The sequence below is a fragment of the Sebastes fasciatus genome, chromosome 2 (assembly GCF_043250625.1).
Source record: "Sebastes fasciatus isolate fSebFas1 chromosome 2, fSebFas1.pri, whole genome shotgun sequence".
NCBI classification, from domain to species: Eukaryota; Metazoa; Chordata; class Actinopteri; order Perciformes; family Sebastidae; genus Sebastes; species Sebastes fasciatus.
Window position 1 is genome coordinate 23,166,858 of NC_133796.1, and position 22,390 is coordinate 23,189,247.

At 39.1% G+C, this 22,390-nt stretch overlaps 1 protein-coding gene across 3 annotated transcripts; it reads right to left on the reverse strand.

Moving 5' to 3' along the window:
* Nucleotides 1-2,269: 2,269 nt before the first annotated feature.
* tdrd3 (tudor domain containing 3) lies at nucleotides 2,270-18,370 on the reverse strand. 3 transcript variants are annotated; one of them, XM_074614642.1, is made up of 14 exons: nucleotides 18,158-18,370; nucleotides 16,423-16,507; nucleotides 14,598-14,663; nucleotides 13,431-13,591; nucleotides 12,139-12,280; nucleotides 11,921-11,992; nucleotides 8,305-8,454; nucleotides 7,675-7,827; nucleotides 6,829-7,006; nucleotides 6,073-6,198; nucleotides 4,617-5,560; nucleotides 4,026-4,151; nucleotides 2,883-3,022; nucleotides 2,270-2,497 (listed from the first exon to the last, which is right to left on the reverse strand). In XM_074614642.1, the coding sequence occupies exons 1-13, from the start codon at nucleotides 18,193-18,195 to the stop codon at nucleotides 2,906-2,908; spliced, it is 2,358 nt and encodes a 785-aa protein (XP_074470743.1). In that variant the 5' UTR covers nucleotides 18,196-18,370; the 3' UTR covers nucleotides 2,270-2,497; nucleotides 2,883-2,905. The 3 variants fall into 3 exon arrangements, with proteins under 3 accessions (XP_074470743.1, XP_074470742.1, XP_074470744.1); XM_074614641.1 differs by having other exon boundaries at nucleotides 2,270-3,022; XM_074614643.1 differs by having other exon boundaries at nucleotides 2,270-3,056.
* Nucleotides 18,371-22,390: the final 4,020 nt, after the last annotated feature.

The window sequence follows — 22,390 nt, forward strand, 5'->3', positions numbered from 1 at the left end:
ACATTAAAAAAGCGAGTTGGCTGCTACCCCCAATACATTTCACTCCCACTGTAAATCCTTTCATGTAAAATCCAATCATAATCTAAGATTGTTTGTAGAATACTGGATAATTGAGATCATATTTAACCAGAGGGTCAGTAACAGGAAAACATGCACATCATTTGAAGCTTAAGATTTACTCTGATCACAGCATCAACTGTGCAGTTATATAAACATAAAAAACAACTTGTAATCTGATATGTCCTGCCAGCTTTCATAGTCTATCACTTTCTTTACAAGGGGAAAAACAGCAGGACACACTTTCTTGGATCACTTATTCAGCATTAAACCTGCAGTAGGCAGAATATTTTTGGCATCATTGGGCAAAAATTCCATAATAACATTTCAGCATATTGTAATTCAAATGAGAAAACTAGACTTCTGCACCTCCTCATGGCTCTGTTTTCAGACTTTGGCCATTCACAGGTCATTTCAGAGAGAGAAAGTTCCTATTGCCTGTTCATTCAACGCAGGCAGCTGTCAATCACTCGCGAACTCCAATCAAACGGTCAAACTAGACAACGCTGATCAAATATGAATTAATATTCTGTTACTGTAATGCCTATTTCTCACCTCAAATGTTTTCAGAATCAACTTGTAGTGTACTGTTTAGCTGTAAAATTAGAAAGTTTGCTCCGGCTGGTGGGCGGAGCTTGGTATTTCCTCAACTGATCTCAACATGGCTGCCAGGTCACAAACGTTCTCATTTTACAGCTAAACAGTACAAGATGTTTCCGAAAACATTTGAGGTGAGAATTAGACATTACAGTAACATAATATTGATTCATATTTGATCAGCGCTGCCTAGTTTGACCGGAGTTAGTGAGTGATTGACAGCTGCTCAGAGACGGCAAGGCTCTTGCTCGGCTCTGATTGGTTGTTTTCCTCCGGTCTGTGAAATCTTGCAGATGCCATCAGGAGCACCGGAGGACACCGAGGCACATGATTTCTTTCAGATTACCTGTCTCATGCACTACTGTCAGAATATAGTGACCATTTTATAAAAATATATATGTTATATGTATCACTTTATTGTAATCATATTTGCTCCATTTCTACCCACTGCTGCTTTAATTGTGGCCTCATAAATATCATGACCCATATAGTGGGTATCCACTCACATCTTGAAAACTTTTTTGGATAGGTTTTCCTCAGAAACCCACTGAAATAACATTTCACCAAAGCTAATATACTAAAATACTTATTATTCATTTACAAAAAATATATTGTTCCAAGCCCTGTTTAAGTCTTACTCTTGTAACTCAGTTTCTGCTCATACAGCAGCCACATGAGGACTTTCTATTTGTAAAGAATCGGTTTACACTTGTCGAGTAATAACTGAAAAAAAACGGACCCTGCAATCCACAGCATCAAGATTTGCACACATAATAACCTTATATTTATTGAGTGGAATGACTTAAGGGACCACATTGCTTCTGCCTAATATTTGTCTTGCCTGACATTTCACAGGGCCAAGAGAAAAAAATGTTCAATATGAAATGTGCTTAACTCCTCTACCAAAAATATCACTGTTTATCTGATTGAAAATCAATCCTTTATGATTATCTGGCCAGCGCGTCATGGTCAGTCCCCAAGAACACTTTCAAGAGCTTCACTTTCAGTTCCTCCCCAACAGATGGGTTTCCATATTACCAGCCGTTAATTATTCATCTATGCTCGTTTGGCTCCCCAGTTGGAAAATAAAGCAAATCCTTTGGACCGGCGATACAGAATAGTGCTGCGACCTCTCTGCTGAACCCTCGTGCATTGTCCATTTGTCTCCTACTGCTGGTGTGAGTGAAATTGGAGCCGAGGTGGAGATTACTTCTTGATGTGTAAAACGTGTCTCTCGCGCAGCACAGGTCCATAAACAGCCAGCTCAGCGGTGTGTGTGTGCAACGCTGGAAGAACTCGGTACAGTCCCTTTTGTATTGTGCAAAATGATATCTCTGCAGTGTAACCGTCTCTATTACAGGGGGAAGAGATTGTCTTACCCTTTGGATTTGCTTCACAGAACACAACAAATGAGATTGAGCTGCTTGCTATGGTCTCATAGTGCCTATCTAAGAGAGGAGACATGACGGAGGTAAGCTATAAGACAAGAACTCTTATTGATTTAGTGATAAAACTATCTGACACTCATAACTACTATCATGATTAAAAATAAAACCAAGGAGAGGTTTATATTTTTTACTCTGGATTGAAAATAAAAACACATTAAAACAACATATCCGCTACATACTATAATAGTCGTTTATTTTAATGCATCCATTAAACAAATCTTCACAACATATACAGTAGATATGTCCTTAACAATATCAACAGGTGCTCATGTCAGTTTTTATTTTATTTTTTGCATTTTGTCCAAGCCCTTTGAAAGAGTTCTGTATGTCCTGGCGGTGTGGACAATTACAAATTCAGGAAGCATTCTGGATTGTGGCAGAAAGTGACATAACTTCTGTCATGGGAGGACGTGGGACAATCACACAAATGGGTGAAGAAAAGAAAAATAATTACATAAATATACAAAATTAACCATGTTTGCATTTTGGGCATCTTGCTGCAGACCTTGTGAAATAGCTTTTTTTACACAATGCATGGTACCAGTAGAAGCAGCGACATGTTAAAATTATACAATTATGTAAAATCAATTTCTATATAAAAAAATGAGAGCATGAACTTTCACATTTACAATTCAAGACTCCCACCACAATGAGGAGTGATGTTATGAATACAAGGTTTCCATATAAAAATAGGAACTTTGTTCACACGTTGTTTGATGTTGAATTATTAATGGGGAAAAAAAAAAAAAAAAAAAAAAACACAATTTCATATTTGATTACCTGCCAGTGTAAACGCAGACACATCAATCTCGTGCCCTAGGTGGCTGGTAATACTGCTGTGTGGGTCTCGTGCGTCTAGGCTGTCCATCTCCCCCACGGCGAAACTCTAGTGAACTGTCGTAGTAACCGTCCTCTTCCTCCTGCCATTGGACATTTGACATGGTTGTGATGTTACTGTGGGTAATCAGATTAACATGTCATTTCCACCTTTCTCAACACACTTCAACACAGTTTAATTAGTTGCCTCCACTTTGTATTCAAAAGGTATAATATGCAACAGTTGTACTATTCAGAGTGCCCCCCCCGCCCCCTCCTCGGCTCAATGAGCCAAAAGGGAGAGGGAGAGAGAGAGAGCAGCGATGGTAGAGCGAGCTATAGAGTGAACGCAGAGAGAGAGAGAGCGGCGATAGTGAGAACAAAAGCAGCAAATCGGAGAAATAAAACATTATTTTCTGATTGTGTCCCGGCGGTTACATTCTAAAACGCATAACTAACTCCGCACACTTCTGCATCAATCCTGCGGGAAGGTGCAGAGTTGCCGGATTTTTAATGAATGCAGCCGAATGGCAGGCTGTCCTCTCTGCCTGATGTGTGTGCCTCGGTCATACTGACACACCGATAGCAGCACACAAAAGCCACCGCACACAGCAGAGGAGAGACAGAGGAACAGGGGAACTCACAGCGATGTGACAAACCCCATTCTAATCCGTCGCATACGGTCGCAAAGCATCTAAAGGGGGACTTGTGCCCGTGGATGTATAATGCTTGTGCCTTGGTATCAGACATCGAGGGGCGTGACAAAGCGGCGGTATTTGACAACCTGAATGGGCTGCACACCCTGCGCGCTGTTACTGGCTGGGGGTTACACCCCCACGTGGGGCCCAAAGGCTGTTTATAGACATCCAGAAGCGTCCTGAGGAAAGCAAATAAATATCCAGGCAGAGGGCTGCCAGGTCTCTGCAGAAACAGACACCACCACACACTCCTAGTGGGGTATAAATAATGATTGAGAGGGATTCTTTTTGTATCAGTCTATACATTGTTTTTGGAAATTGTTGCATATTATACCTTTAACACACACATTATGATCTTAATAATGATGAATGATGAATTAAATTATTAAAATGTTTTCTTTCTCCTTACCAATGCATCAGCTGAAACGGGTTTGATGTTATGCAGCAGGACCTCTTCGCAGTTTCCATAATCGCTGAACACAACCACAGCCGTGGAGCCTGATGGATGCACAGCATCTATTCTGGCGTGGTAGAACTTCACGAGCGCACACACACACACACCACCGCAGAACAGAGAGAAACAAATAGAACTCTAATTATTTTAATACAAACATTTCCACATGTCAAGACAGGACAAATTAATGCCAATTATTCATGAAATGACAAACAAATCTAAAACACTGTCAACACTGTGAATGAGAGGAAATGAGGCCCGGTCACACTAATTGATTTTTTATGTCACTTAACATGTTAACTATCAATTACGCTCTCAGACAAACTAAAAAAAAAACACATCAGTGAATTGTCACTGTCACAGATATAGTTGTTAATGTCACATTTGGGTCTCAGTTTGTTCCAATTTGTAGTAGTTACTATAGACAGTTTACATGTCACATTATGAACTCATTTCTGTAGGTCTTTAATTAGTTTTAGGCTAAATTCTCTAACTTGTGTGCAAACATGTTTCAACAATTACCAGATATTGGTAGGAATTACATACCTTGCCGTCTTCCCAGTACAGTGCCAGGCACTGGTCTCCAGGTTTCCAAGCGAGTTCCACGAAATGACTTTTCTCCGGTCCTCGAGGACCTTGACCTTTGCCTTGTCCTGGCCTTCTTTTAGGTCCTGGGTTGTTAGAAGGGTTTTTCTTGGGGGGTGGCTCCCTGTTGGGGGGGCACGGTGAGTTAGTTGGCTTGATTGGCCCAGTTCTTTTGTGTTCCATATCTCCGTTTTGGAAATGAGAAGGATCCCCGGTCGTGATCCGACAATCCCGCGATAACCCCGCTTCCTGGGAGGTCCCTGAGCTTCCTCCCCTCAGGTTAAAGTTCGGTGGTCCGCTATCCCTTTGTCGGTCAAAGTGGTCCGAGTTTGGCCGGTCAGTCTTCCCCCTCCTCCTGCTGTTGTTGGGTTCTTCAGTTCTGTCTGTGCGTTTACTATTCCCTCTTCCATCGGGCTCACTGCCTGTAGAGTCAGTCAGTTTAGATGCGGGTGCGTTGTCTCTTGGCCCTCTCCTGTTAGCCATGTTCCCACCACAATCGCCATTTCTGGATCGCTGGTGGTAAGATCCACCAAACTCCATCTGCTGCTGAGGTTCTTTTGAATGTGGGAAAGTAGTCGCGAAGGATGAAGGAAAGGTCTGCTCGTCTCTCATCTCTCTCCTGTCATTTTGCGACCTGTCTGATGGGCCTCGGGACCACCTCTCCTGGCCCTTCCACTGCTGGCCTTGAGCTGATGTTTGGGAGCTTGTACAGTTTGAGAGAGGCTCCTGGCCAGGTTTGGGGAAATCAAAGTCCCTGTGGAAGCGAGGCGGTCGGTCATTCCTTTGTTGCCTGTGGTCATTATGCGAGGAGAACTTGTTGTGAGATGTGTCTTTGGAGTAATAGTCTGAGTTGGAGAAATTCGCTTTACTCTCATGGTGTCTCTGAGGTCCCTGGCTCTTTGGCTCTGAGAAAACAAACCAAAAAAAGAGAGCAGTGTAATCACAAACTATGGCAAAACAGTGGTGGGATAAATAATACACACTGACAAGACCACACTACCATGTGCCACACATCGTTATTAATGAAGTTAAAGATCATAAAAACACTCAAATTGAATGTAACATTAGTATATAAATGACCAAAATATCATTACTGGAATCAACAACCCATATTATCCTTGGCCAAACCCAATGGAACATTAAAATATAGGACATGGCATTTAGAGAACATGACTTAATTCCCTTCAGCTCACAATAGCCGGATAGCCATCTGTCTGAATCCATGTTGGCATTATGTTATTAATTAGTACATTTTTACCAAAGAACTGGCTTGAAAAAAGTACACAGACAACCCCCATATTTAAAATCATGAAATGTGTTTTTTCTCCCCTAAAATAAATCAAGTAAAAAGGTTAAAGCATGATGTTCATGGACCAAGAGAGGCAGTTTAGAATGAAATCCAGACCATTTCACCCACCATCAATGGAGAAAACTCCCATCTTAGATTCAAGAAAGTCAAAAAGAGTGCTTGGTCCAGAAGGCCTTCCCCCTGCTCCCTCCTCTTCATCTTCATTTCTGGACCTGCCTCTTCCCCTTCCTCTGGCTGAGAAAAACCCAAAAATAAGATTATGCAGACTCAGTTAAGAACAGTTGGATCAATGATTTGAATGTGTACGCCGTCTAGCCTCTGAGTGTCTACATCTAAAGTATGTGTAAATCTGAACCCAACTGAAGAATCAGTACAGGAATACACGCTCACTCAGAGGATGTATGTATGCAGCAACAATAAAAAACAGTCGTACCACAAAAGAAAGAGGCAGTAGGTAGTTCAGTGTGACGGAATAAGTTTAAAGTTGCTGCAAGTTGGTTTTCAGTATTGAAACAAACATTAAAAAAAAAATGACTGCAGGTGAAATAGAATATTCATCTGAAACGTTACAGTGTGCTTGGGGGAAAATAGTCGGCAGTAAAGTGTGTATGCAATTTGTGTTAAATGGACTAAAACAAGCAAAACCGCCAATGTGGACCTTTAACCAGGCTGTAGGTGATTTTCACTGCATTGAAAAGGACCTCCACATCACTCCCCTAATCTCACTCTTACTCTATAGAAACACTAAGTGTTTCAGGCTAAGGGGCACTTTCTCAAGCCAAAGCGGGCAGCAGGCGTGCATTTGTGTGTGTGTGTGTGTGTGTGTGTGTGTGTGTGTGTGTGTGTGTGTTCGTGTGTATGGACCTCTGGGTTGGGGCTTGATAGGTTCATCTAGCACAGGGCTAGGTCTGCTACCAGAAGATCCAGTCAGGAGGCTGTTTAGTGCCACTTCAAGGTTGTTGTTATTATCCATTAGAGCCTGGCGAGCAGCCTCCCTGTGAAAGCCCATCTCCATGATGTCTCTCAGAGCACGCTCATCCACCTACATAAAGGTGGATAACATAACATATTATTAAGAGAAGGAACAAAAAGAAGAAACAAAATATATTGTATGGAGAAGGTATAAAATGTAGAGTGTTGTTTGGTAATATTAGACACAGATGTAAGGTTCATTGTGACAGAAAAAAAATGGATTGGAAGGAAAATTGATAAGAAAAAACAATCCACAAAGAACCAGACATGGATATCACTTTGAGTTTTGTTTTAGGTTGGATTAGTTCATTCAAGTTATAAAACATCATTAACACATTCCCAAACAAAACACTATAATATCCTGTTCCATCCTATTCTTCTTTCTTTCTTCATGTGTTCAGCCCAAATCTGGCTGAGTTCTGCCTGAAAACTGGCGGGTCACCACACAAAGCCTGACAAATGAACTGCCACTTGGTGGGAAAACCTGGCCAAGCCTCCAGTTCATTTAGATTTCTACAATATCATAATCAGCGCCTCACCCAGTCTACGAGCCATGAAATAAGACTTCCATCCAGATGAAAGAAACCAAAGAGGAACGCAGGACAAGTTCCAACCTTTAAATTGCTTTGTTACAATAATTAGAGGCTTCAGTGATATCAGGTAAAATCATCACCGGTGGCTTTCAACTTGTATTAAAGCGACTTGTTTTACAGAGTTGGACAAAGTTTCTCATCTCACCAGCTCTCGATAGTTTCCATCTTGTCTGCTGTCGGGTCTTTCGACCCTGTCTTCTCGTCTCCTCTGCTGGTAGGAGTCTCGGCCGCGGTAGGAGGTAGCGCCGCTGGATAAATTACTGCCTGCATTTCCTCCACCACCGAACGTGCGCGGAGCCTAACAAGTAAAAAGAACAAGAAGATCAATACAGCTGCGGGGCCGGACCACACAATAAAGCCAACAATAAGAAACACAACTTTGTAGCTGACAATGTAATTAGGATTTTTAATTTAAAGAGTTGCTCAAATGTCAAAAGCAAATCATGGTTAAGATGAATGTCAATAAGGGGCATGTATTTAGAAATGGAGGCCGAATGAAATAGTTTGTGCAAATATTGCGATCAATAGAGGCAACGGCAAAATCAGGTAACGTGGCAAAAGGAGTTGTGGCAGGGTCCTGAAATCAAAGGTGGGAAATTAAAAGTTGACTCAGGATATTATTACAATTAAAGTATAAAAGATTGATAATCTATTAATACACAATATATTGAGAGACAAAGCTAACAGATGTGAGTTATAAAATACTGCAGTAGCGCTGTAAAATAATTAGGCACCTTGTTGATGTAGTAAAGAACCATGATAAGGGTTTACATACCTCTTTGGTCTTGGCCACCTCAGCGATAGCTGCTGTCCGCTGCTTTTCAAACTCATCATTCTCGTCAGGACTTTTGCCCGCATTTTGAGTCTGGAGGGTCTTCCTCTGGTCTAGATCTCTGGTGTCTACTTCTTCCTTCCTTGCACACTTCTACAGGGAGCAAAGAGAGAGAGAGAGTAAGAACATGTTCTCCTCAATCATTCATGTATAGTTCCTTAAGAAAATAATCAATGCACTTGACAATTTCCACATTTTGTAGAATTACATTAGAACTATAACAAAGTCGCCTGCAGTGTTTAAGTTGCACTCTCAGATTGTGTTGTAGCAACTAAGAGAAACCCAAATCCCAAAGCTGCCTGCCAGCTCACAGTTACTGTTTTGAAACTCAACTGTGAACTGTATTATATTACCAAGTGACTTGGGAGAAATGAGACGGAAACTCAACACTTTCTGCAGCTGTTTCATGACTGCAGGAAGTGATGATTCAGTCAGAGAAGTGAGCAACAGACTGGAGCAATGACATTTGCTGAGTAGGTTCACCATCGTTATGTTGCATTAACAGTCCCAGCATGGAAAGTGATAGACGGCACAGTTATAAAGCCAGAGGTGACTTATCTGAAGAGAAGGGAAGCAAAGTGAAGATATATATAACCAGAAAAAAAGACCCTAAGTTTGTGGTTTTGCAACAACCAGCACAGAGATTCATTCCAATGAGGCAGCGCAAAGCGAGTTGTTGGTATTTTGGTGGAAATAAGGTCTTTCACTTTGCACTGAGAATAGACGTCCACATCTGTTTCTGGCGCAATGTCAATCTGCTGCCAATCTGTGATTTTGTCAACAGAACAAACAAAATACTTTGCAGCAAATGAGCAGCAATAACCGAATGATGCTTAATAACCTAATTTAATTAAACAATCCCGGCCAGTAGATGCATTAAAATTGGCATCAAAAATCAACATTTAATGCGGATAAAGCAGACCGACTGTTTCACCGGCGGTAAATCCTCGCAGCCATCTGAAAGCAGGAGGACAGATATGTAGATAAATCTGCAGCCTTCGCTTTGAGAAATGCCTTTACACATGACCATCCACTGTGTTTACCTTCATTAAATCGCGTGCAAATGACACCAGGCTGTTACAAAATAATCGCGCGCGCACACACACACACACACACACACAGAGATGGGTCCGTATGACTCTGTATTCTGCCTGTTTACACGAGAGACATCGGATTACCGAAGCTCATTAATCCTGTGCGTCACAGCCTGCTTTCAAACTTTAAAAAGAATTCAGTGGTTCGTGTTTCATCCTTGAAATGCATTACGGGGCAAACGGACTGCTGTATCACATTTTAAGATGTGACAATTTAGATACAGTAGAACTACAACGGAAATAGTGTTGGACTGATGTGGTCATATAGACGGCTTCATCCCACAATTTTTTTATTATTTGTTTCTATCTTTATTGTATTAATTAACTGTAAAAAAATAAATTAAAAAAATTAAAAACATCTGATTTGGCTGCAGATTTGTGGTGTTCACATTGTGCCGCTCTGCACCATTCACACAATTTCTTTGTTTGTTGAGCTGTTGACGTCGTGCGTCACTGTGTTGGCACAGCTGTTAAAGTTTAACTTTGCACTGCTGCACCTATGTGAACCAAAATAGCAGGTGCGGCTGGAGACGCCCACCGCACAGTCCTACCACTTAGCACCTGTCGTTGCACTTGCGCAATTTGTATAGGGCTCATTATCCTAATTACTTCTGGCAGTACCTGGTTATGCAGATGGTTTTTATCTGCCCAGGTTTTGAGATCTCCACCAATGATATTTCTGGCTCCATTCCAATTCGTAGAAGGAGAAAGGAATTTTATTTGTGGTGTTTAAAGCTTTGAAAATCTCCAAAAAAACTCAACAGAAAAGTCTTTTTCCAGAGACAATGTTCCTGTTACTCTGGATAATTCACAGACCTCGCTGTGGAGTTTACTATTTCTTTATATTCAGTAGAAAACAGTTCCCACAGATAAATATCTGTGAGCTCCGTAGATAAGCCAGGCTAACTGAGGCATTGGCACAGGGCAAATTGATTCTGGAGGGATAAGGCAGATAAAACCAAACCTATCTGTATGCCGAGATATCATTAAGGTTAAGTGGTAATTGATGTAAATATGATGACTGAAACTTGCATGCTACTTTCTTTCAATGAAGTTTACTTAACACTTCACTGATGGAAATGATATGGACTCAGAGCAAGAGTAATAATTCTATTGTCTGATGAGATGTAGACTAAATTTAACTCTTCAGGGGAAACAAAGAGCCAAGGAAAATGCAAGCACAGATTTGAAGAGAATCTGCTTCAGAGTGCCAATATCCTTGGGGTAGCATATTATTTATAACCCTAAACAGACATCCCATCAACACTAAGTCCCGAAGTGACTCGGCATTAGAAATACATTTATACTGAAAATCTAGACAATGCTGAATGATAATTCCCAAATGCTCCTCTTCCAACTTTACAAAGCTTGAGCAAATCTGGAGTGAAGAGTGGGTGAAAATCCCAAAATCCAAGTGTCAAGCTGATACGGATGTATCCCACTCTGAAGCGGTGATCCTTGCCAAGGGAGTATTGACTCAGGCTCAGTAGTTTTTAAAATGAGAAATGATGTGATGATGTGCAAAAACCACAAAATGTGGAAGAATATAAGGTGGGTCAATAGTTTCTGAAGGGCGCTGGGAATTGAGCATAGTTATTCTTTTCAAATCTAAAACTGTGTATAAATACCAATCGTTTGACAGTGTGATGGAAGTTTATATTCCGGGTATATTGTTTTATTTCTGATGGTGCACTTTAGAGGCCTGTTTATCTCTTCTCACCTTTTTCTACCAAATTACCACGGGACTTTATTTGAATGCTGTAAAATGCAACACATATCATTTTAGAATGGGAAAACTGTAATTGTGTTTGCAATGTGTGTGGTAGGACAACAAAGCAGAATTAAAATTCAGTGATGCATTTGAAAGATTCATGAAAAAGGATCAGAGGGAACATTGCTTAGAAAAGGGACATCAGGGCCCACTACTGGAGCCAGGCCTGTGTCTGGCCTCTCAAATACATTTGGGAGGTTATTGTTATTCAACAGTACCTCTGACTTCTATTAAGTCACTGCTGACATCTCATTTCCATAAACTTCCTAATTGTATTACTTTTGTTAGTTTGCCATTTCTAGTTTATTGTTTTCCTCTGGTGTTTATGTCAGAGAAGCACAGAGGCAGCAGTAGATTCTGTGGGGACTTGGCTTGGGAACCGGAGGGTTGCCGGTTCAAGTCCCCGCACGGACCAAGTACGGAGTGTGGACTGATAGCTTGGGGGGTTCCAGTTCGCCTCAGGGGCACTGCCGAGGTGCCCTTGAGCAAGGCACCTACCCCCTAAAACTGCTCCCTGGACGCTGTATAGTAGCTGCCCATTGCTCTTAACATACTAGGATGGGTTAAATGGAGTAGCTAAATTTCGCTGTGTGCTGTGCTATGTACAATGTGTGACGATAAAATTGGATTTACATTTACACTTTGTAGCTTTATTTAGTATTAAGTGCTCTATCATACTTATTATTATCCTTACCTGACCAAATGGCACAAAGGGAGGAGGTCCACCCTCTGCTCCAATGTTACTCCTGCTGTGTTTGGCCAGACTCTGCAGGTTGAATGGTAAAGGGAGATCATGTCATTCACAGGAGGTGGTCTTTAATGCAGATTTAAAATCATTACTAGCATATGAATTCCATATTTATTTATTTTTAGCAAAAGTAGCTGAACCATCATTACAAAATCAACTCTCACCCTTTGGAGTTCCCATTTCTCCACCATGTAATCAACCTCTCCTCCGAGGACAGAGATTTTTGAGTCATCGAGCAGCAAAAGACCGTTTTTAACCTGGACTGTGCCAAGGAGCTTCACCTTTGTTCCAGGGGGGGTATTTAGACTACAAAAAAAAAAAAAAAAACAACAATAAAAATGTTCAGTATGTATGAAAGGATGCTTCAAATAGAAATTGTTTAACTGTCTGTTAAATGTTATATACATTTTTAAGATATTAGAACTGAATGTACCAGGCCACACACCCTATTGCCTTCACCCATACTACTTTATAAATGACATGGAGTCGTGCCGCCAGGGAATGGGTGGCGAGGCTAGGAGAGACTATTAATAATCCCAGCTGCTCACCCATCCTCATGGTAAATTAAAAGCCTCTCTATCTCATCAGGCCTGATAAGGCCTCTGCCTCTCTCATTAAGAAAGCACAGGGACTTAGAGGGATTTCCAGCTACTGATGCCGGATGCCAAAGCAACAATTAGGGATTTCACTCCAAACCTCTGGGATAGATGCTGTTCTCGTGACAGCAGCCAATGCAGGAGTGAGGCTCTCTCTATCCTCGATGCAATCACATATACACACACTATTCACCCTCTAATCAATGTTGCTACTTAATGCTTAATTGTCATCCCTCTATATCACTGTCTCACACACTGAACAGTCCTGTAATGCATCTACACACACACACACACACTAAAGCGGACACTTTCAGAAGAAACACTAACCACCGCTGTTGGCAGCCAGTGTGTGTGTGTGTGCCGCTCATAAAGAGGGGATTTGTTCTGTTCTCTCCTCTCTTCCCATCAGGAAGTCAAGGCCCACATTCTGGCCACTCCACCTGTACAGACTGGCTAGTCACCATGGCAGCAGTCACCAAGGCCACCGTTGCTGGGTTGGAGATGTAATTAAGGCTGAGAATTGTTAGATGGCTGCCATCACGTGGAAATTTGCAGATAAAGGGGAAACTGAGGCATGTGGCGGGGTGAGAGTGTTAACAAGGAGGTGAAGGAGAAGAGTGTGTGCACAGTCTTACACGTTTGCTTTGAATATACGAGGAACTGGCGTAATGACAGCCTGCTTTGCATCTATGTAGCTACCAGAAACACATTTTTACACTAATTTATTTTTTGAACAAGACAACGATTTCTTATCAGTTTTAAACAGTGATATTAACTTCCCCGGTAATTACAACATACTGCATCTCATTACTTGCATGTTTTCCATATTCCTAAATACAACACTGTTATATGGTGGGTACCTGAGCTTAGACAGGTGTTTAAACTCCAATCCAACACAGGTGGTATGCCCATCTGTCATTTGTAGGCGCAGCATTCGCGGCGCGCCTTGGGACTCCTCATGGTCTTTAGGAGCTGTGACGTTCCTCACCTTCTGCACCTGAAGAACACATGGACCTTCCAACTGGCCATGTGCAAGAGACAACAAAATATATATATGTCTCAAAAGGGAAAATCACCAGCATGTGTCAGCACAGGTTTGCTTATTTCTCCAAACTGCTTCATGGTTTGGATTCACAGTGACCATTTATCAGATCCATGCTCTCAAATAATGATTTCTAGTTATGTGAAAAGAAATGTGTAACATGTGTAAATGCAATCTACAAGTTATACCACAATCTGTATGTAGTGTAAAGTAATTATAAATGTTTAGATGGCAATCACTCATTGTGTACACTGTAAAAGGCAAGAGTATATATCCAGGGTGACATGAGTGTGCATCTGGTTCTGATGCCTGAAGGGAGCAGGGGTTAAGCTCACATAGAATAACATGTTTTAATCTTCTGACAATATTTAGAACATGTTTTCTTTACAGTTGCGCAACTCCAGTTTCACAGGTGAAGAAGCAGTTCTTTGATCCTTGTTTGTCAGTGTGTTAGGGCCATCTAGTGGCTCTCGTGAGAACTGCATTCAGCTGGAAGCTTGAGTCTGCACTGACTTTTAGCTGTAACTAGAATTACTGCCTTGCGGTTGTATGCCTCCGCCAACAGGTCAAGCTTCAGTTTACATCTATGTCTGTCCAAAATGTCATCATTTTATTATGTTAGACATTAGTGTGATATTGTCATAATTAGCATATGAATTCTTGAGTTATGTCCAAAAACGTGTTTTGTGAGGTCACAGTGATTTTGACCACCAAAATCGAATCAGTTCATCCTTGAGTCCAAGTGGATGTTTGTGCTGGATGTAATGAAATTCCCTCAAGGCGTTCATGAGATATCACTTTCACAAGAATGGGACAGACGGACGCAGACGGACGAACGGACGGACGGACAACCTAAAAACATAATGCCTCTGGCTGTCGCCAGCACAGAGGAATAATAAGTAGTAACCGTATGATTGCATCATTTGCCACTAAGTTTCATAAATATAGCATTGAAATGACCGTGTAAGAATTTCGTACCACTCACCTTCTCAGTTCTTCCACTATTGATATCAGCCGGTAGAAATTTTCCCCCAATAGGCCTGAGGTCACTCTGTAAATGAGATATAGCTTAATTTAAAATAAATAACAAATAATGAAAGTAAATAATGCAATAGAGTTTGCCGTAAACACATTCTAAAAATGTCTTTACCTACACTGTATTGTGTCTCAAAATAATAAAAAAGAATTATCTGCCTAATTCTATTAATCTGTATCTTGAGGATGTTGGGGGTTGCCTGTGCACTACTAAGCAAATTTGCAGTTCTTGCACTACTATACAGTATACATTATATGATGTTATTTGGATGGATATGGTTTAGAGAGAACAATCTAATTAAAATCAAATCAACACTTCAATTATAGTTAATACTTTACATTATCGAACAATCTTATAGGGTTTTAGATTTCCTTGTAACCAACATAATAATCAACTGTTTGCAAATGTTCTCCACACTGCAAACATCTGTCTATCTGTCGGCTGCACCAAGGTACCAATTTCAAGTGGAGACATTGCAGCTGACAATATCTCTAAACCTACGTTTTTTATTTCCCCAGGTAAACTAAAAAAGTAATTGCTTCTTTATATTGATGTTTCAATAAATTTGTCCAAACACAATTACGATAGTTATTTTAAAAGGCTGCATCAAGGCTTCTAGCAGGGTGGAGTGAATATGACTATCACTGTTTTGTTAGTAAAGCAGCAACTGCTCCAAATTAATCTTAGAATTTAATTTAAAGATTTCAGTACCCTATCAGCTCCAGCCCAAAGTTGCTAAATGTTGGTTCAACCAGGTGTGCAGCAGTAAGTCAAAGTGCAGTCTGATATCTTTTGGCAGCCCTCCTGGTCTAAACTTCTGGACTTGTCTGCTGCTACTGCAGATCAGGTAAGCAGTATCTAATGTCTAACTTACAGAAAAACATTTCCAGTCCTATAAGTGCTTGTGCTTCTTATTTCAAATTTACCAATTTGTGTTAATGTATTGTCTAGTGTGTTGTCTATGTATATTACCCTGTTTTATTCAAATGTATTATTATTATCATTATTATTATTATTATTATTATTATTATTATTATTATTATTATTATTATTCTTAGCTTATCATAATGGCTGCATCCTATATTGTCTCTCCATGCCATGGAAATTAAATCAATTTTTGGCCTCCTGTTCACTTCTAATATCATGTTCCGAGGTAGGCAACGGACTGAATTAACTGGCTGATCAAAGAGGATAAAGGAAATAGTTTGACGTGAAGGTGCAAGATCATCTTTAGAGCTGGGGCGACTGAAGATGGAAAGAGCAGATGCTGGGTCTGCCAATAGCGGTGTCATACATAATTACTAAGCAACAGGATCCATAATAAGCTTTTCACACAAGTCTACTTACACTATTAAATATATCAAACATACTGAACTTTTAACAGAGAAAAAAAAATGATCACCCAGTTTCAAATAGTGTGTCCATAGCTATGTTTTTTCATTAGCTTGTATGGAGGCTGTGTAGGGTCAGTATACACCTCAAAAAGGCAATAAGCCAAATGAATTATTAACATATAATAACCATTTCCCTCAACAGCTTACAGTGCAAACCCATTGCTGAATCTGCATACTGCTGAACATGAATACAGAGCAGACTAATTGTATTTAGATAGATAGATAGATAGATAGATAGATAGATAGATAGATAGATAGATAGATGGATAGATGGATAGATAGATAGATAGTAACTTTATTAATCCCAAGGGAAATTCAAGTTTCCAGCATCATAGTCCCATAGTGCAAATATATGTAAAACTTGCAAGAGTAAAACTTACGTCAAGTGCAATACGAATAATGTCATTGTGTGTTATTTTCTCAGCAGATCCTTTCAGTTCTGCTATGCCTTCATCACTGAGGTACCTGCAAGATGACAAGACAGACAAGGTGGAGAGGACAGATGATGAATATATAAGATGCGATAAGATAAGATGAACCTTTATTAATCCCCGGAGGGAAATTCAGGTGTCAAAGCAGCAACATCAGCAAACATCAGCAAACAGAATGAAACACAGGAGAGGTAAAAGTATACAAAAATTATAAAAACAATAATAGAGATATAAAAGATACAGAGTGAATGGGTATATATATATATATATATACGATTTCCACGCGACCACTTAAGTTTGTGCAGATCGTGGCAACGTTATTAGAAAGCCTGAAGAGAAACTAGGCTAACTAACTCAGAGCCAGCGAGATAGACACCGTTAACTACTGCAGCTACAGCTAATACACACACTAGCATGTCTTTGCATCTCACATGCAGGTGTTAACTCATAAACAGTAATAATCCCACGTGCAGAGCGTCAACCTCTGCTTAATTCAACAATTCACATCGCTTTTGAAAGTCAGAACTTCCCAGCAGCACTGTACCAAGTTCAAGTTTAGTTTATTGATCACATACACATTGAGATGGCAGTGAGATTCTTTGTTCCTGTTTGTTACTCTCTCATCCTTGTATAATAAACAATCGATCTCTCAATCAATTGAATAACAATAATGAATTAAATACAATCATCCTTATAAACATATAAATATAACACCAACAATAGCAAAAACCAGAGGTAAAGGTATACAAAAATTATAAAAACAATAATAGAGATATAAGAGATACAGAGTGAATGGGTATATATATATATTAATATATATATATATAGATACAGAGTGAATTGGTACAGAGTGAATGGGTATATATATATAATATATATATGTTATATATATATTATATATATTAATATATATTTATATATATATATATATATAGAGAGATAGATAGATAGATACAGAGTGAATGGGTACAGAGTGAATGGGTATATATATATATATAATATATATATGTTATATATATATAATATATATATGTTATATATATATGTTATATGTTATATGTTATATGTTATATATATATAGATATATATATATGTTATATGTTATATATATATAGATATAGATAGATAGATAGATAGATAGATAATATATATATATATATGTTATATATATTTATATATATATATATAGATGATACAGAGTGAATGGGTACAGAGTGAATGGGTATATATATAATATATACCCATTCACTCTGTATCTTTTATATCTCTATTATTGTTTTTATAATTGTTGTATACCTTTACCTCTGGTACAGTGCTGCTGGGAAGTTCTGACTTTCAAACGCGATGTAAATAGCCGAGTTAAGCAGAGGTTGACGCTGTGCATGTGGGATTACTACTGAGTTGTGATAAAGACATGCTAGTGTGTTTTAGCTGTAGCTACAGAAGCTAACGGTGCTTATCTCGCTCGCTCCGAGTTAGTTAGCCTGGTTTCTCTTCAGGCTTTCTAATAACGTGCCACGATCTGCACAAACTGAAGTGGTATTTTGTGAATCGTCGTACTCTGATGTACCAATATAACGTTATCGATTAGCTGCTGATTAGTGTTGTCAAGCCAACACCAGCCTGGTAGCTCAGGGAGCTACCGCTAGCTAGATTACTGACATTAGCTACCAGTGCTACCTACCAGCCCTCTTTGCTCAGGGAATCTGTCAAATCGGTCATTTTCCTCCACACTGTAGATGTGTAAAATAACGACACCAATACTGTATAAAGTGAGCACGCTTGAATAACGATTATCTGATTCGGTAATGCATGTTTCTCCTTCCTAACAATGATATAAAGCTGTGCTAATGTGAGTATTGAACGACTCGACGTAACATGCGTCACCAACGGAGACGCGTTCTACGGAGTGACGAGAGGGTCAAAATACCTTTTCTGTGCATTTCTCGTTTTTTTTTATTTTTTATTATTATTATGGATAGTTGTTTCAGTGGTTCAGTGGACTCCTCTACTGGAGTCATTTTTTAACTAAATTCAGTGAGTTAGTGAACTTTCATCATAAAATGCTGTTATAGTTGAATCTGCTCCCCAAGTGCTCCACAGACAGACTCAGGAAGAAAGTACTTTGTCCCCTGAGCCATCAAACTGTACAACACCTCTCTAGGGAGGGGGGGCAAAGGAGGACAGTCTGCAGGACAGATAATAATGCACACAGTGCACTTTCATAGACTAAGCTACTGGAGTTACCCTGCACTATACTCATTTTTAACAGTCTCTTCTGCACTATATTCACTTTTTTGATAGTCCTATATCACAGCTGTTACCCTGCACTATATTCACTTTTAACAGTTTCCTTCTTCATCTCCTTGTATTTTTATATGTGGTATATTTTTTTGTACTTTGTACTTTGCACTACTAACTTTTTTACTGCCTTTTTACTAACATGTTTTGCACTATGGAACTGTGATGCTGGAAACTTGAATTTCCCTCGGGATTAATAAAGTTACTATCTATCCATCTATCTATCTATCTATCTATCTATCTATCTATCTATCTATCTATCTGTCTCTCTATCTACATTTAATTTTATATATCCCATTATCTTCTTGGTTTTCACCCCTAGTTGTTGGGATCAATAAGGGACAAGCCAATCACAGTCCAAATTTGGCCACCCAACAAAGTTATTTGGAAAAGAGATTTGAATTCTTCCCTTTTTGGGGTACATACAAAATGTTTATTCAATTAGAAGGTCATTTGTAATTTTCACTAGTGCTGTCTCTGTGCTATGGTGCACTCTAAATCCTGACTGATAATCCTCGAATAAATGATTGTTCTGTAGAAAGTCACACAGCTGACTGGCGACTTTATGGGTGTTTCAGAAATCAACCCATTGGATTCCCAAACTAAAATCCCTTTTATCCTAATAAAATAACATGAGTTTATATCCAATAATGAATGTTGAGAAAATCCAGAGCAAACCCCAAAATGCCTGCATAATTTGTTAAACACTTAACACATGCTTAAAGCTGAAGTAGGCAAATTGGAGCAAATGTGATTAAAACAAAGTATTTAAATTCATTTTTATAAAACAGTCACTATATCCTGAATATCTGAAAAAAAATCATGTGCCTCTGTGTCCTCCCGTGCTCCTAATGGCATCTGCAAGATTTCATGTATCGGAGGAAAACAATCAATCAGAGCTGGAGCCTGCCGTCTCTGAGCAGCTGTCAATCACTCGCAAACTCTGATCAAACAGTCAAACTAGGCAGCACTGATCAAACAATATTCTGTCACTATAATGCCTATTTCTCACCTCAAATGTTTTCAGAGATATATTTTAGTGTACTGTTTAGCTGTAAAATGAGAAAGATTGTGACCCTGCCGCCATGTTGAGACCAGCTGAGGAAATACCAGCTGGAGAGCAAACTTTCTCATTTTACAGCTAAACAGCTCACAGGAGCCCATGTGACATTATTAATTATTTCTTTAGTCGTGCGAGAAGGCACTGTAACAAAATGTGTCTGAATTGGCACACCATGAACATACACTGACTGAACCAAGGTGATTTAAACGTTTTTATGAAGTTGTATGGTGGTTCTGGTGATGAAAACAATACAATATGTCTAATGGTGTTAATAAGAGTCAAGTCAAGTCAATTTTTTTATATAACACAAATCACATATTTGCCTCAAGGGGCTTTACATCTGCATACATTTGCTTTATTTTTATTTTTGGAAAGCATAATCATGCATTAACTTCAGAAAGGTCATGCATTTTTAAAGCACTATTGTATAATATTTGTGAGGGACAAATGGCACTTTATAATGTATAAAAGAAAGAAAAATATCCGCCATGGTGTAGTTGTCAGTCAAATAAAACCCAGGATTCAATTTGTGATACAATTGTAATTGTAACCACAGGATGGCAGTATATGCACACTGAAGTGTGCCATATTCTCCTACAGGTTTTACAAGATTTAAAGAAGTTCCAGCAATAGAAACTGACCAGTCCAGTAATGAAGCTTCACTGTGAGGATGAAATTTCACTTATTGTGTCAGAGCCTTTAAGTTTCATTCTGATCCTCTTGTCTTATGGCCTAATGATTCATACAAGGCATTCAACATTCTTTCATTGCATTTATTGCATACTTGAGACTTTGATATAAGGTTGGATTGTGTTGTTACTGGCACAACCACTGAAGTACTGATTATACAGTACATAAAACATCCCTTGTCCAAGTCAATTCTTGTATAGAAAAAAAAACCTGTATAAAAAAATAAACATTTGAACTCTGTTGTTCTTTAAGAATTGAGTGATTCAAGACACAACAGGAAAACATTTCTGATTATCCTCGAGGCTTATTTTAACAACAGGTTTATTTTCATGAATTGTACCTTTTGTATTTGATCATTATGCTATGACAATGTTCTCTTGAAATACACATAACAATAAAGCACACTTAATTCAATTAGAAAAACATCATTCAAGCTCACTTAGATGGATTTTCTGTATGTGGATGGTTTGTTTAAATAGCAGAGATCAATGTCATTATCAATACAAGAAAATTTGAATTTCTTTTATTTGGCCTGTGTTTTTTTTTGTATATCCCTGTGGCAATTCTTTGACCGATTTGGAAGGGTAGATCTCCCATTTTCTGAAAGGATTAGCAAGGCACAATGCCACGAGGCTTGTGTTTGGCTAGAATAGATGAAGAGCGTTAACACACTGCTGGCAGCCATGCAGACAGCCTTTCAGGGACTCAAGGAAGAAAGGTCTATAAAGATAACAAGATTTCAAGAGGTTGAATTCAAAGAAAGTCAAATTTGATCTTCATAGCTGAAGGTTTCATTCAATAGTGACATTTGACTTCAAATTTGGCTTTTGGAAAGAAAAAAACACAACAACAAACCTTGTGTTTTTAATTTTAAATGTGCATGCCAAATCTGTTTTTAGCCATTCACATACAAGCCATGCGTGTATAAATCTCCATTCATATGTCAGTTTACCTATTGCTGAGAATTTGTCCCAGTCTATTGCGCTTTTGCAGATTGACATGGTAATAGTGGAAGCATAATTATACTGAATCACTGCTCCACTTGTAAAAGATTGATGCTCGTAATATAACAGCTGCAAATTACATCAGCTAAGAGACAGCTGAAATCTGTGACCTGTTTGTTAAGTATATACTAAAGGCGTCTTGTTTTTGATGGTGGCAAAGTTATGTTCTTTCAAAAAACTGCCAATCAAACTTACAAGCAACTGTTAAAGTTGTAACTGTCGGTGGGCTACACCGGTCTAATTATCATTTGACTCCAGCTCGGAGGTCTTAAGAAGGATTGCCGTGGTCCCAGCTGTCAGGAAGCTCAAAAGCAGAGGAAAGGTTAATTCTACTTGTGGGTTTTTTATCCTATTACCATCATCAGGTTTCGTTAACTTTATTGTCTGCAAGAAGAAAGGTCTGCATGATAGAGCATAATATGAATGACAGCATCCACCGTAGAAGAGCTTAGAAAAAGTATCCACCAAGAATAATCACTAATGTCATGTGGTTCACATTAATATTCTCCTAAAATTCATGTGTTTGACTAACAGGGGCACAAATGTTCCATACTGGCTTTATATTGAAGAAGTCTCTCTGATATGCATGTCTTGGGGGAGCAGATCAGTTTTTGAGAGGAGCACACATAAGAAGGATCTCACAAAGGTTTCTGTTTGTTGCATCACATCACCTCATTGTTGTTTGCATCAGACAAGGTATTTGGGATTTTACTCTAGCTCTAGGCTTACTTTTAAATGACCAAACAAAGATGAACACCAACAGCAAAAGCATCGAAGCATTTTCAGTAGAACATCCTGATTAAAGAAAAAAAAAAAAGAGGTTGCATCAACTTGTGTTCCACCCTGAACATCACATGAA